Source organism: Pantherophis guttatus, chromosome 2, assembly GCF_059756535.1.
Source record: "Pantherophis guttatus breed Tessera chromosome 2, ASM5975653v1, whole genome shotgun sequence".
NCBI classification, from domain to species: domain Eukaryota; kingdom Metazoa; phylum Chordata; class Lepidosauria; order Squamata; family Colubridae; genus Pantherophis; species Pantherophis guttatus.
This window is the reverse complement of record NC_142064.1, coordinates 37,233,693-37,250,138: the sequence shown is the minus strand read 5'-3', so window position 1 is coordinate 37,250,138 and position 16,446 is coordinate 37,233,693. Positions and strand designations below refer to the sequence as shown.

Genomic DNA, 16,446 nt, shown 5'->3' with positions numbered 1-16,446 from the left:
AATTCTGAGAGTTAAAGCACTCATATCTTAACATGGCTAAAGTTGAGAAACACACAGTGCACCTCACATCTTATAATTCTGAAATGGGGGCTGCCTCCCTGAAGATGAAAATTCCTTTTCAACAAAACTTTTCTCTGTGCCGTGCAGTGCATAGTTGCGCATTATGATTCCAGTGATAATTTACAAAGAAGTAAAGAAGATATAAACCCCATCTGAAACTTTCCATCACCCAAAAAGGTATATAGCACCAACTTTTCCGAAGTGGCTGTCCAGGAGCGCCTCTTCTTTCTTTGAGATCCCGCCTCCACGGAAACCAGGCAGGAAAACAAATTGCTTCCCCTTGGAAGGGCTCGCTATCTAGAATGGCTACAGTAAGAGGAAAACGCTGGACGAGCCTTAGTCTAATTATTTATCAACCGGGCTGCTGGTGCTTGTGGTTGAAACTGTCAGAGGGCAGCGAAACAATCCCTGGAAATAAATCTTCCTTGCGTTTAATCGGACTCTCCCGCCCTGAAGGACTCATCCGACCAACCTACGGGTTGCCCGCGGGCGAGTTTCAGGTGTTTGGGTCACACGGAGAGACAAAGGCGCTTCTCTTCGCATCTCAGCCTCTTGGGTGCCTCCGCGCCCCGCCCCCGAATTGGCCTGGAAGGAAGCGCTCGGCCAATGGAGCCGAGCGGGGCGAAGGCGCCTCTCCCCACCCTTTGCTCAGGTATGTAGGTATTGCGCATGCCCTCTCCGGGCTTGGGTGTGGCTGGCGCGCGATAGCCTGCCTGGGCTGCCGAAGGAGGCGATGCGCCTCTTAAAGAAGTGCGAAAGCGCAACAGGTGTTGGAGCTGCGTGAAGGCGAGGTAAGGGTTGGCTTTCAGCGGAGCTGGTGGTCAGGGCTGAGCGGCATTAGAGGCGCTCAGAGGAGAGCGCGTGAAGGGGAGCCCGGGAGGAATTCTTTCCCGAATTCTTTTTGCTCTGAATTGACTCTGATCTGAGATAAGTGTCCCTGTGCCTATCGCAGTGGCGCTAATTTTAGGGCTTGGGAAAGTATGTCGGTCCCACGGCCTCTGAGCTCCGATCTCTCTGGATCAAACTAGTTCGTTCAGGCTTCTCCTAAAGTTGAGCAATAGTGGCTGGAGGAGTGGGGAGGGGGGAGAGCCGAAAGGAACGCAGGAAATGGGGGGGGGGGTTGGGGGTGGAATGTGCCTTGGTTTTCCCTTTTATTTTTCTCCTCAAGTTTCAAGGGATATTTATTTATCCCTTGATAAGGATCCCTCGGGGATATTTATGCTAAGTGACAATCAACTTTATACTTTTGAAGTTGGAGGCTGCGTTTCAAACAAGCAAACTGCATTTTTGACTTAGCTTGATACGTGTGCTAAGCCTCAATCTGTCTACTTTTCCTCTGGAAAGGATTTCTGTTAAATACCCATTTATCAAGACTTACTGTGTTTCCATATACCAGTAAGCTACGCTCCTTAGTTGTAGCAAATATAGCTGCATTTCGCAGGTGGCGAGATGGTTTTTAAAAGTTGGCAAATATCTCTGTAGTTATTCTACTGCTCCCTGTTATTTATTTTCTTGTAAGAAAAAAAACACCCCAAAACAGTGCGATATCATGACAAGTTATAAAAAAATTCCTACATGTTCCATAGCATTTTACGATTGAGAAGATTATGCCACATGAAAGTCTTGTCAGGAAACATCCAAAATTGTATGCTACCTTAACTTTTGTACTATACCTACTCTACATAAATTTCTTGATAGCAGTTTAAGCATTTTGATTAACATAGTACATACAAACTGATTCCATAGCCAGTTTTTAAAGTGCCACGGTTTTCTTCTACTGATACATTGGAAAGCATCTTCTAGTAATGTTAATGCCTATTTTTCTTTAGTATTAATTTGACTTGCAAGTGTGTCCAATTTAAATATATCTGGCAGGTACTTGGATTTTTCTGCTCTTTAATGAAGTCATTTTGTATTTTACATTGAGCTGGGTTTTCCAGTATATGGTTGCGAACATCTTTATCTTCTATCTATCCCAGTGCAATAACCATATTGAATTCTACGGTATAGTGCAATATCGGATTTTCAATTTCAATTATATAGAATGTAAAGGATGTATGTTTGTATTTTTATTTTAATAGTTATAATGTACACTGGAGACAGCATTTAATTTTGTTGTATCATGTGCAATGACAATAAAGTAAATTAAACTAAACTTTAAGTTTGCTCTTAAAGAACCAAAGACAAATCTTCAAGAAATTTGCTAAAAAATGAAGTCTTTACTATTAGGCTCTATTACCTATAACAAGAACCCGTTTCTGCCAATGTTGCCATTTTGTCCATTAATGTGATTCCTTTAATAATCTTCCTTTAATTTATTCAGATATGTTTTAAATAAACATATTTATGATATTAATACTTTGGTGTATTTATGTAATATAGCAATTTATATGTTACTATCATCCTAGTTCTGGTTCATAGTTGTAAAACATTCTGCACAGTATTATTTTTTTACTACATTTTATTAAAAAAACAACAGGTGCTTTGAGAGCAAGAATATTTTTCAGTAGATTTGAACTATTTTTCTGTTTTTGAGGTTTAAAAAAGTGCATGCCTTGTCTATAGTGTGATATAAGTTTTTTCTGATTGTTACTTTTCTTGAAAGAGGTGAAAAATGGTTTCATTAATAAAAGGAGCGTTATGAATGGAGCTTCTTTGTCATTTCCTGCGACCTCCTTATTTATAAAATATGTTCAGAATGCGAAACTGCAGTTTTTATCTAGACTAAAAAGACTACTTACTATAAAAACTTTGAGCAAGCGGAATTTATGATGCATATTTCAGTGGAAGTCTACATATGTTTGAAATAAATATCAGAGAATGCAGAAGAATTAATCTCCAAATTATACCTCATTTTGGGAATTATCTCATTTAGTGACCATTACAATGGTGATGGAAAAGTAACCTTGCAACCTATCCTTGCATTTCTGGTACAACCTTGGCAAGTGCATAAAGCAAAGGAAGTAAGATCATGAGCATAGTTCAGTTTCACTTAGAGACCACTTTACTTATGAAGTGCTGAAATAATTGGTCTCAATTATGGTCACAGAGTGAGGAGTGCCTGCATTTCTGTTAGATTGCATAGTGAATCTAAATAGTCTGAATTACCAGGATAAATTATACAATTAAAAATAGGTAACTGAAAATAGCTCTTTGCAATATAGAGAATTAATAATTTAACTCATCATTCCAGGTATTCTTGGCTAAAAGATTTGTGTTGTGCCCTGAGCTTAATCTTGAAAATTAGCATTTCATAAATTTATTAGCATTTTGTTTCAATTAAGTTATTAAATAACTTATTGGTATATTTTTCTTTATAGGTAAAAACGTCACAACCCAAAGTTCCACTATGTCACCAAGACCTTTTGAAAGTCCTCCACCCTATCGCCCAAATGAATTGTAAATATCTATTTCATTTACTATAGATAAGTAAAGTACACTATTAAAATATGGATTCTGGCAGTTTTTTCCATTGTTGATATAATTTCTTAATTCTTTATAATGACAAAGCTATTAAAAAGTATGTACAATGATTAGTGTAGCTAAGATATTCTGTAGCACCTGCTCATTTTGTTAAAAACTTTTTTATATTTCCAAAATAGCTGAATATTTCACAGCAGACACACAAATGTTTGGGAGCTTTGAATCTCATGTAATACAAATTTGAGCTGAAAGGGAGGTAAAATGTACTTCCTCAGTGACAGAAATATCACAATAATTGGCCATAGCTTCATTTAACCAAGGTATTTATTTTAATGGAAGAAATATTCATTGCTGATCCAGACTGACAGCTCAATTTAATGAATATGTTAATAAAATATCTTTTCCGTCTCATTTTCTAATTTTCTTCCATATGTGTAAAAAGCACCATTTATGGAAATGACTTCCATCTCACCACATAATTCCTTACTTCATTAAATCTTTTGGTCAGACATTATCATCTGAACACTACTTAATGATAAACTTTTTTGGAAGCAGCAATAAATCTTATGGACTTTCTACATGCATTTGTAGATTGTATTTGATCATCGCAGATTATGCATGTGAATATGTAGCATATATAAATATGTTCTGGAGAAATGTAAAGAAGTTAAACTGGATGTTTAATGTTATTTGCTTTGATAAAATAGTGTCTTAATAGTTTCTTTAATCTTTGTAGTGTACCTTCACATTATTTACCAAGCAACAATACATTTGGTGGTGAATTCCATTCTCAACTTATGCACTCTCAACCAGCATATTCTTATTATCCGGAAGATGAAGTGCAACGTTTCTACAAGTGGTCCTCCCCACCAGGAATAATCAAGATCATGTCAGTTCTCATACTAGTCATGTCTATTGGGGTCTTTGCTTGTGTTGCCTCTACTCTGGCTTGGGATATGGACATGTATGGAGGTGCACTAGGAACTGGTTTGGGATATCCTGGCTATGGAGGTTTTGGAACCAACTATGGTGGATACATTGGCAGCAGTTTTGGAAGTTATGGTGGCTATAATAGTGGATATGGCCTTGGAGGAAATTATATTGATCCACGAGGAGCAAAAGGCTTTCTACTTGCAATGGCAGCTTTTTGCTTTATTGCTGGATTGATGGTTTTTGTGATTGGTGTTACAAAGACTAAGATTGCCAGGACAAGGAAATATTATCTCTTTGTGATAATAGCAAGCTCTATATTGCTCTTCTTGATGTTCATTGCTACAATTGTATATACACTAGCAGTCAACCCAACTGCACAGTCTTCTGGATCAGTGATCTACAATCAGATCTATATGTTGTGCAGCCAGTTTTACACACCCGCAACTACTGGACTCTACATAAATCAATACTTATATCACTACTGTGTGGTGGAACCTCAGGAGGTATGTAAATAAATTAGTATCATCCCCAATGCAAAATATTAGTTGTATTGAAAGTAAAAATAGAATTAAAACTTAGTTTTATGCAGAAATGATTTCACTGGTCTGTCCAGGACACTGAATGTTAGCCACCCATTTTTGTAATAGTATGATTTTTTTTATTCTTATTATAGGGAAAAAACAAAAAAAATGGAAATGTCTTGGTTCTCATTCCTTATAAACAGATTCTGACACAATGCTTGCTAGTTGTTTTGGGGGGAATCTTGGTGTGCTCTGTAAGCTTGATTATTTTCTTGCAGACATTTCATGACCCAAACTAGATACATCATCAGTGCTCCAACATTTATTTTACCTACCTCGAAAGGATGGAAGGCTGAGTCAACCTTGAGCCTGGTGAGATTTGAACTTGCAGTAATTGCAGGCAGCTGGTGTTACTTAACAGCACTTTAATCTGCTGCGCCACCAAGGCTCTTAACATCAACATTGTTGATGTTTTGCCTAGAACACCCACAATACCTGCCATTAACTATGGGATTATTGAAATTCTAGTGCAGTTCATTAGGAGAATACTACCTCCATAGCTATCTAGTTTAGATAAGAATTAACCTACAAAATGATGAGGTGGAAACTAAAACTTATAAATCATATAAGTGCAGGATTCCAACAGTGGTTTGACTGTATTTGTATACCATTATATGCTTGTATCTTTACATTTTCAGTCCAACTCTTATGTCCCCCAATTAAAATTCTACATATATAAAACCTTTTGCTAAATATATTGGCTGCAGTTGTATCTATTTGATTACACTAACTTATGCTATTGCCAAGGGAAATTCTGGAAATGGATAAGAATTTTAGATATATCTAATGCAATTTGTGCAAGCTTAATTCTTTGTAAGCAAACCAATATGAGTGCGGAATCTGGAATTTATCTGATCATTAAAAGGCTTTTTATAATTTTATTGAAAAAAGTGAACTTTATTACATATTTTGATTACTATATTCAAAATGTATGTATTTGACTAGAAAAATATACTGTAGATTAAACATGGAGAAGATTAGATTCTTTTTTCCAAAAGCAGTGTTCCATCAGACTGAGCTCAGTAAAATAAATATGAAGGACATATTTATTTACTGCATAAATATTATTGTTAAAATAGTGCATGCTATGTGCATTCATGTAAATAATAATGCTTATTTAAGAAGCATTTTAAGATGTTTAAGAAGCTCTTCCCCAATTTGTTTAGTTTTCTCTATAAATCAAAATTTCCCAATAAAGTGGAAACAGCAGGTTGAATATATTTTTGAATCTTGCATTTTTCAGTTACCATATAATGATTCCATGTTGTTTATTTGTAATTTGAAAAAGACAGACATTCTATTTAAGATTATTTGTGGTTGTAAAAGCAGTAGACTAAACATACTAATCTGCTTTTTCCCCAGGCTATTGCCATTGTATTAGGTTTCCTGATTGCTGCAGCTTTGGCTATAATAATATTTTTCGCAGTAAAAACCCGAAGTAAAATAGGTTACTATGGCAAAATGAGTATACTCTGGGATAACACAAAAGGTTATGATGAAACTCCTAATGTAGAAGAATGGGTAAGTTAACTATTTAATATTTATTTGGGAGTGTTGCAGTGTTTGTGTTTGTTTTATAAATATGTGCCATGCTGAAATATGCTTTGCAGTAATGTGCAGGTGGTAAGGCAGAAATAAGACAGAAATATTTTTTATCCCTACTGGAATTACATTATAGCCAATTGTGAATATTCATCAATATCCGTGTTTCTTAACCTCAACAAGTGTAAGAAGTATGAACTTCAAGTGCCAGATGACTGGGGAATTCTGGGAGTTGGTCCAGACTGATCTACGTAATAGTTATTTCTCCAATAAATAGTTGCTGAATTGTTGGAAGGGGGAGGTTTATAGAGAAATAAATGAGAGTGAAAAGAGAAGAATGAGTAAATATGTAAACAGCTGCAAAGATTGCTGCAGAAAAATATGGTGGTCTTTAGGATTTGTCACAGGATCAGCTGGGAGCATATGTGCTGGCTGCCTCCTTACTGATTTTAGTCCTTTTTATAATGGCTAAATCAAGGCTCTCTCCTTTCCTTCTCTGCCAGTTATACCTTAATGCATCTCTGTTTTTCTCTGCTGGAAGGCAGTTGGGAATGTATCTACATCAATGGGTTTCTATGAGAGAAAAAAATGAATTTTATATGAATGAATGAATGAATGAATGAATTTTTATTATGTCCTCTGGCCAATCAGGATAATATATGCAAATAAGCAATTGCTTTTATAAGTAGAATTTATATGTTATTTTATAGGCAATTCATTTTAATAAGTAGCTATTCAATTTATCTTGCATCTTGGCCTTGCTTCTATTTGAGAGGAGGAATGTAGGTTTGGGCAGATGTCAACCTATCTATACATCCATCCAGCTGCATGCAAATCTGGTCAAATTGGTTTCAATGGATTCCTGGGTGAAAAGAAGTTGAATCAATTCCACATGACACAAAGTTAAACAGACCATTTTTTACTATTTATGTACAGTTTATGAGCCCCAAATAAGAAAATAATGAATATGAGAGAACACTTTAGCCACTTCATTATTTTATTACCGTGTTTCCCCGAAAATAAGCCCTCCCCTGAAAATAAGCCCTCCACCGAAAATATTTAAAGGCATGCACAGCCTATCCCCGCCATTTCCTCTGGTTAGGGTTAGGGAGACAGAGCTGGAAATCAGGTAAGACGGCAAGAGGAGCCCCGTCTTGTTCCACACACCCCAAAATAATAAGTCCTCCCAGAAAATAAGACCAAGTGCTTATTTCAGGGTTCAAAAAAATATAAGACAGGGTCTTATTTTCAGGGAAACATGGTAAAAAGGTAACAGTTATAAGAAAATGCTCCTTATTTGGTTGTTTCATATGGGAAGCCACATTTGCAGTTTAAAACATACTGAATTGGTGGGTGAGGGATTTCGTAATCCACCTGTGAAGTTTTTAAAGGGAAAAAAAAAACTTCAAGGGGCACAAAGTGCTAGGAGTGCCCCTCACCCTAACTGAAGGTGTTGACCACAGGTTAGAGGGTGAGGGGCATTCCTGGCACTTTGTGCTGCAACCAATAAAATGATGAGGTTATTCTTGAACAACTCAAGTACACCAGCCAAACAGACTACAGCAATTGAAGCAATATTGGCAGGAAAATGTGCCTGGACGTTGTGTTCATGATACCCTGGACAGTCTGATCCATTCCAACAGACTAACAGATTAACAGAGTTGGGAGGGACCTTGTAGATCATCTAGTCTAACCCCCTGCCCAAGCAAGAGATCCTACACCAGGGGTGTCAAATTCAAGGGCCAGGGGCTGGATCTGACCTGCGGGGTACTTAGATCTGGCCTACGGGGTTGCCCTGGAAACAGTGAAGGATTGGCCCACAGTCCTTCTGCCAGCAAAAATGGGCTCCTGAGCTCCATTTTCAGCTGCCACAGGCCCCTTCAACTCTCTGGCAGTGAGAACAGAGCTCGGGAAGGCTTCATGCCTCTCTCCCGAGCTCCATTTTCACTGGCAGATCATTGCAGGAGGCCGTGGCAGCCGAAAACGGAGTTCGGGAGCCCATTTCTGCTGGCAGACCGTTTGGGCCACCATAGGCTCCCCCAATAGGAGTGATGTCAAGCTGGCCATGCCAACCTTGGCCCCTCCACCCCAGCCTCCCATGGTCAAATACAAGCCTGATGCGACCCTCAATGAAATCGAGTTTGACACCCCTGCTCTACACCATGTCTGACAGATGGCAGTCCAGTCTCTTCTTGAAAACTTCCTGTGATGAAGCTCCCACTTCTGAAGGTGAGCTGTTCCATTGGTTGATTGCTCTCACTGTCAGAAAATTTCTCTTATTTCCACATTGAATCTCTCCTTGTTCAGTTTCCATCTATTATTGCTTGTCTGGCCTTTAAGTGCTTTGGAAAATAGCTTGACCCCCTCCTCTCTGTGGCAGCCCTGCTATCCAAAACTGATTATTGGCCTAAATGAGGCAAGGTACCACTGTAGACAAGCTCTTAGGTAAATCCCGTTTTTCTTCTACCCCCATGTTATTTCCTGTGTCACTGGCTGTCTCACAACCTCAAAACATAAGAGGCTTCCCTCCCTGGACTTAAAAGGTTGGCATTACAACTTTTTCATCTAAAAACAAATAGGCATTATAGATTGAAATCAATTTTTTATAGTGTTAGAAATAATGAGGTAATTTACTTTCTTAATTGTCCAATATGTAGAGGACTTGGAAACTAAAAATAGTAGAATAAATCTTGTATATAAATTGCCTGTTTGTGTTTGTACTGTGCATCCCAGCCCCTTTTGACTTAACTGCAACATTGCTTTTGCATTGACCTTTATCAAGAAGCTTATTGTAAAGAGAATGATTACTTCATCTAGGGCTTTAAATGAGACAAAGTGAATGTTTCGGTGAGACAGTTTCAGGGCGTGTACTTTATTAGCTAATGAACTTGTTTACTCATGTTTCACCTGATAGAGGAGAGAGTAAAACCGAACAGCAAATCAAATCCTAGTGAATAACTTGTAGCTGTGGTTTTTGTATTTATCACAGAACAGTAATTTGTATTTGTGCGTAAGTGTAGACTCTTGATTAGTTCCTCGTCTCATATTATGATTTTAGTCTTGGTAGTAGTTTTCTTTCAATTCTGTTGACACTTGTTCTTGTTGTTTTGCTTTTTGCTTTGCAAAATAAATAGGGAAGAAAACCACATTCTGATGACTAACTTTTACTTAAGGTTTATGTGTTTGTCATGGACCAATCTTTCGTGGAAATCATAGCAAAGGCTATGTAAAGAAATGTTTTGGAGAAAATCTGTCCGCACAGGAGGCTTGTTGGAGGGTGGGAGGAGCACTACTGCTTCTTTGCACTTGTGTTGTCATTTTTTTTTCTCTGTTTCTTGGAGGACTTTGAAATGTACATAACAACTTACTCAGAATTACTCAGTATGCGGAGCCATTTATAGCACATTAATCCATTTCTCTTAGATTATAATTGCTAACCAAAATTGCCTGAGGATTAAGCAGAAGACCGCAAGATTGATGTTGTCTTCTTTGTGTCCACTAAATGTCCTTGGTTACAGAGACTAAATACAGTTATTGTAACTGACCAAAACATTAAATGGCTTCAGCAGTGCTGAGTGTGTTGAGCTGTAAAACCTGGGGAGGTGAGCTGTCGCAGGATTTGCAGTAGAGAGAGTCAAATCATATAAAGTGCTTTATGTGCATCTGCACAAAAGTCATTTCCCACAGTTTGGAGCTGACTATGCCCTTACTGCATTTGAGCCCAAAAGCAATTGAGGCAGAGCCATGATTGCCAGGTCAATCTGAGTCTGTGAAGCTGCTGGAAGTTGCTTCTGAAATGTCCCAAATCATTCTGAGCCCCTTAAGCAGGCTGGGTTTTTTGGACATAGTAATTTCTCTATAGTCATGATAGCGAACCTATGGCACGCGTGCCGCAGGTGGCACGCAGAGCCCTCTATCTGGGCATGCCCGCCATCGCCAGCAGCTCTTTGGATTTCTGGCACACCAGCTGGTGTTTGCGCACGCCAGAGTGCCAGAAACCGGGAGACCAGGTGGCTGGTGCACAGGACTCTGGCTTGCATGAAGACCAGCTGGAATGCGTGTGCCGGAAACCTGAAGACTAGGTGGCCGGTGCGCACATGCACAATGGCCACCTGGTCTTCCAGTTTCCAGCATTCCAGGGTGCACGTATTCCAGTTTGGGCACTCGGTGCCAAAAGGTTCGCCGTCACTGCTCTATAGCATTTTCAAAGCAGAATGGAGTATCATTAAAAAAAAACCTCTCATTGAGAGGTGTCAAGCACTGTTACTTGCCTTAGTTCAAATAAGAATGAGTAGTTTTCACTTGGAAAGGGAAAAAAGTTTCTTTAAGGATAAGAACAAGCAGAATATGCTTCTATTTTTTTCCCTTGCATTCAGTAATAGTAATGCCTTAGTTCAGTGATGGCTAACCTTTTTGCTGTCGTGTGCCAAAAGTGGGGGAGCACAGGGGGGCACACGCAGGCGTGCCCACATCCATAATTTAATGCGTCCTGCGCATGAGCACGCAACCCCCCCGTGCTTCCCCCACTTTTGGCACGTGATGGCCCGGTGGGCCCGATAGGCCTGTTTTTCACCTTCCCCAAGCTCCAGAGGCTTTCTTAGATGAGCCTTGGTGATGCAGTGGACTAAAGTGCTGTTAAATTAAGCTGCCAGCTGCCTGCAATTAGTGCAAGTTCGAATCTCACCAGACTCAAGGTTGATTCAGCCTTCCATCCTTTCGAGGTAGGTAAATTGAGGACCCGGATTATGGGGGCAATAAGCCAACTTTGTATAGAACAACACCACTTGGGGGGGCCGAAAGCCCTAATAAGCAGGTATATACAAAAAAGTATGCAGGCTATTGCTATAATGCATTGTAAGCCGCCCTGAGTCTATGGAGAAGGGTGTCATATAAATTGGACTAATAAAATAAATAAATAAATAAAAACGGCCTTCCCCACCCCCTTGGAGGCCCTCCAGAGGCAGGAAACGGCCACTTTCCTAACTTCCGGTGGGACCAGAAGTCCCATTTTTCTCTCTCCCCAGACTCCAGAGGCTTTCTAGGAGCCTGGGGAGGGCGAAAATGGCCTTCCAACGGGTCTGGAAGGCCTGAAAATTAGCTGGCCAGTGCACGCATGCATGCTGGAGCTGAGCTAGGGCAATGCTCACGTGACCATAGATATGGCTCTGTGTGCCATCTGTGGCACGCGTGCCATAGGTTCGCCATCATGGTCTTAGTTTCTCTAATGCATTCCTTTGGTGTTGAAAAATACCATACGAAAGTGAGACTGTTATCTTTGTTTGGATTTAGTCCACAGAGATCTAATACTGTGCCTATACCAGTGATGGCTAACCTTTTTGCATCCTGTGCCAAACGCGTGGGGAGCTTGGGAGGGTCACGCATGCATATGCCCACACCCATAATTCAATGCCCCCGTGCCCTGCCCCCCCACACATGCGCGCCCCACACTCCCCTCACTTTTGGCACGTGACAGCAAAGCGGTTACCAGTGGGCCTGGTAGGCCTGTTTTTCACCCTTCCCAGGCTCCAGAGGCTTTCTTGGAGCCTTGGGAGGGTGAAACGGTCTTCCACACATTCCCGGAGGCCCTCTAGAGGCCCCTACACTGGGCCCAGAAGGCCTGGAAATCAGCTGGCCGGTGCGCACATGCATGCTGCAGCTGAGCTAGGGCAACACTTGCGTGCCCACAGATATGGCTCCACGTGCCACCTGTGGCACCCGTGCCATAGGTTCACCATCACGGGCCTATACCATACATCCCCCCGCTCCCAAAACAAAGCTCTGTGACATAGTGTTATTTCTTAGATAATGTTCTGTCTGCAGCTAATGCCAGAATTAGTGAATCACTATAATGCTAAATTACACAGGGCCATTGTGGTGTTGTATGTAAGGCATGTCCAACTTGTGGCCCATGGGCCGCATGCGGTTCTGGACAGCTAGTAATCTGGCCCCATAAGATCACGCACGGATGCGCTCACACACACACACACATACGCACACACACGCACACACACTTGTTATTTATATACATTAACTATATTATATATTTTATGCACAGCCTGAAACAATTCCTGTTTACTCATTGTGGCCCAGGCAAATCATAAGGCTGGACACACCTGAAGATTAGATTAAACCAGGGAGATCTAGATTGAAATTCAGTCTCAAGCATGCACCTATGCAGGCTGTCAGATCAATGTATCTTATAAGGATGTCATTGTTGAATTACCATATATACCATCTTTGAGTTCCAGGGGGGATGGGCAGGATTTAAATGTAAAAATAGTAGTCTAGAAATAAATTTAGCATGTAGATTTAGTCTAATACTACTTATTGATTTAGTAGTCTAGCATTGTAAGAAAAAATCTATCATTAAATTGAGATATTTTGCTTATTGTACTAATTCTTCTTAAACACCACAGTTTATTAATACTTCCTGGTTTGTGACCACCTATAGTTGGTGATTGCATATTTAACAGAAAAATGTCATTTACCATGTGACAGGATATGTTATTAGGAGCTCTGAGTGGGTGTCTATTCAAGGATTCCCAGATTGCTAAACCATTGCTTAGTTCATACTATATATGAATGGGCTTTATGTTATTTGGGAACAATAAGAAACATCCACATGATTCAGTGTTCCATAAACACCTCCCAAACAATTTAGCTAGAATTCTTTCATATATGACAGATAAACTCAGCATAAATTTACACCTGAGCATGTAGATAGATCTACCAAGAATAGTTATATGATACTGGGTTCACATTGAGATTTTATATTTTTAAAGTCTAAGTGTTAAAATGTAATCTACCACATTCTTTCTTTACATGTCTATTCTTCCTTTACTCTTTTAAAAACATTGTATACCATTTGTATGGCTACTCCCAAAAAAATGACTTTTTCATAATTTGGGCTATTTGCTTATAGTAGCAATACTCCCACCACAAAGATCAACAACAAAAACAATAAAAACACTTATGTATTCTGGTTTTATTCAGTGCAGAATGCTGGGAACATGGGAAAGACTCATTGCTAGAGAATCCTTTACAATAAAGTAGTTTTCCCCGGCTTTATATGTTAAGTTTTTCTTTGAGTAATTTCATTTTCACAGAGTAAAAAAGATAAACCTATGTAATATGAGTTTTCTTCCTCTCACCCCAGATGAGTCCACTTACCTTGTTATATATTGTTTAACCATAGTTTATTGAAACATTGTGAGCTGCTTTACATATAATGTAATCCATAAAGTACAATTTGCAGATCAGATAGCTCATTTTATATATCACACTAACCCAGAATCAAACCAAGCCTGGTATGCTTTAGCAAAATACAAGTCCTCACCAGAGCTGGCTGCTTCTATTGCTGTGCTCTGGAAATCTGAAGTGCTAACCTGTGTATGTGAAACTTGTAAGCTATTAGCAAGTCCTTTTCAATTTAAATTTGTCCCAATTCTTTTTGAGATGGTAATGTCACGAAACAAATCAGAGAAGAATGTCAAACACTTAAAAATACCTTCCCCCTTTTCTTTGGAAAAAATATTTCTACAAAGCTTCATAAAAAGCTTGAAAAACCAGTTGTGCTGTCTTTTTTGTTTTCCCTTTCTGTTAGAGGAAATCCTAAAGTGAACCTAGACTGATACCAGTTTGAGAGTTAAGTCTATAAACACTGAATATTAGCTGCAGTTTGAAAATATGCTTTTGTGCTATGTGGTTATGCTTATAACATATACTAGCTTATAAAATATAGTAGGCTAAAGCCATATCCTTAGTGGTATCTTAGGTCCATGTACATATTAAGCAGCTATTGAATAATCTTAACCTAAGTACTGTTGTCAGCAAGAAATATTTTGCCCTGTTTATAATGTGAGAACACAGTTGAAACGTCAGTTACCTACCTCGGGAGATCCTTGATCTTCTAAAGCAACTAGAGAAAGAAATTACTACAATAGTTTTTAACTTACAACCACAAATTGAGCCCAAAGTTTGTATGGCTAAGCAAGACAGTTGTTAAGCGATTTTTTTCCCATTTTACTTTCTTGCCACAGTTGTTAAGTGAATCACTGCAGTTGTTAAGTTAGTAGCTCGGTTGTTAAATGAATCTGGCTTCCCCATTGGCTTTGATTGTCAGACGGTCATAAAAGGTGATCACATGACCCAGAGACACAGTAACTCATAAATACATGCCAGTTTCCAAACATCTGAATTTTGATCATGTGACCATTGGGGTAGTGCAGTGGTCGTAAGTGTGAAAAATGGTCATAAGTCATTTTTTTCAGTATCCTTGTAATTCTGAATGGTCTCTAAATGAATGGTTGTAAGTTGAGGACTACCTGTATCAATAAACGGACATCTGGCAATATGTTTTTGTTGAAAACATTTGGCACAGCACAGTGCACAAAAACCCTAAGCCGTTATATGATTTGTGTAGTGTATTCATTATGTATTTGGAACCTGTTTTTTGAACTTTGGCAGTTGTGATTTATTCAATAATTATTAAACAATGGTTTATATGATAGATGAATTGTAGCTCTCTCTTCATGAAGAATATATTTTGTCTTTAGAGTTTTGTGATAAATTGTTTTATACAATATTAAGACACAAAAAACAGCAAGGCTTCAGGATTGTTGCCTTTTTGTAATTAAACATTTGAATAAAAAATATAAACTAGAAAAATAAAGGAATATTTCACTCTAATAAGCCCTAAAAATCACGTTTTGGACATGTGATGTGACCCCCAGAAAAATACAGCATACTTCACTTAATCCTCCAAGGAAAGATTGAAGGCAACTGAGGTCCAGGCAGAAAAAGAACATCATGGCTTCAAAATCTAAGGGACTGGTTTGGACAAAATTCAGCAGCACTTTTTCGTGTGGCTGTTAATAAAAATAGGATTGCCAACATGATCACCAATATCCGATGACGGATATGGCACAACAAGAAGAAGAATATATACGAAACAATTAAATTATAATCCAGGTTTAATTTCTGATTATAGTAGAATAAAATTCAGATTTACTTTGAAGACACAAAGTTATTTTGAAGATTGAAGATTCCTCCACAGCTTGTTACCATTTTTCCAAGGACGCAATAATTTTCAGCACGAAGCTCAACAGTCTTACAGCAGTTAACATATATAAATCTACCTCAGTATACAGTGGTGCTTAAAAGTTTATGAATTCTTTTGAATTTTTAATATTTTTGCATAAGGATGATCTAAGATGAGTTCTATTCTCCATACAAGTACTAAAACTAGTTAAAGAGATCCCAATTAAGCAAACGTGTCAAAATCATTACACTTATCACTGATTCTAGAGGGAAATGGTCCAAAGCTACATAATTGTGTGTGGCAACAGTAGATGAACTTTTGCTTTCAGTACTGGTTTGTCCAATCGCCCCCTCTCCTGCCGTCCCGTCCCGGGCAGCAATAACTGCAACTAAATGTTTCTGATAACTTGTTGGCCTTGTACATCAGCTTGGAAGCATTTTAGCCTTTACAGAACAGCTCCAACTCAGGGATGTTGATAGGCTTCCTAAGGAACTCAGGTCCTTCCATAACATTTCTATAGGTTTAAGGTCAGGACATTGGTCTTGGCCATTCCAAAACATTAACTTTCTTCTGCTTGAACCATTCTTTGCCATACAACGTGTGTGTTTTGGGTTGTATGATACACTTTCTTGAACTTCAGTTCATGAATAGATACACTGACATTCTTCTACAGAATTTGCCGGTACAATGTTTTTAACTCATTTATTTAATTGGGTTCTCTTTATCTAGTTTTAAGATGAGTGATGGGAATAGATTGTTCTTAGGCCATATTTATGTAAAAATATTGAACATTCAAAAGGATTCACAAATTTTTAAGCACTGCTGTACCTTGAAGGAATATATGGATTGCTGTCTTTAGATACCAGA

The 16,446-nt window shown here is 38.8% G+C and overlaps 1 protein-coding gene across 1 annotated transcript in view; it reads left to right on the top strand.

The window, feature by feature from the left end:
* The first annotated feature begins 718 nt into the window (after positions 1-718).
* OCLN (occludin) overlaps positions 719-16,446 on the top strand; it is a 35,161-nt gene continuing 19,433 nt past the window's right edge. The window contains exons 1-4 of the mRNA XM_034441185.3: positions 719-851; positions 3,381-3,459; positions 4,220-4,919; positions 6,360-6,518. Coding sequence (XP_034297076.2) covers positions 3,410-3,459; positions 4,220-4,919; positions 6,360-6,518 — 909 coding nt within the window. The 5' untranslated portion in view covers positions 719-851; positions 3,381-3,409. The remainder of the gene's footprint in view (positions 852-3,380; positions 3,460-4,219; positions 4,920-6,359; positions 6,519-16,446) is intronic.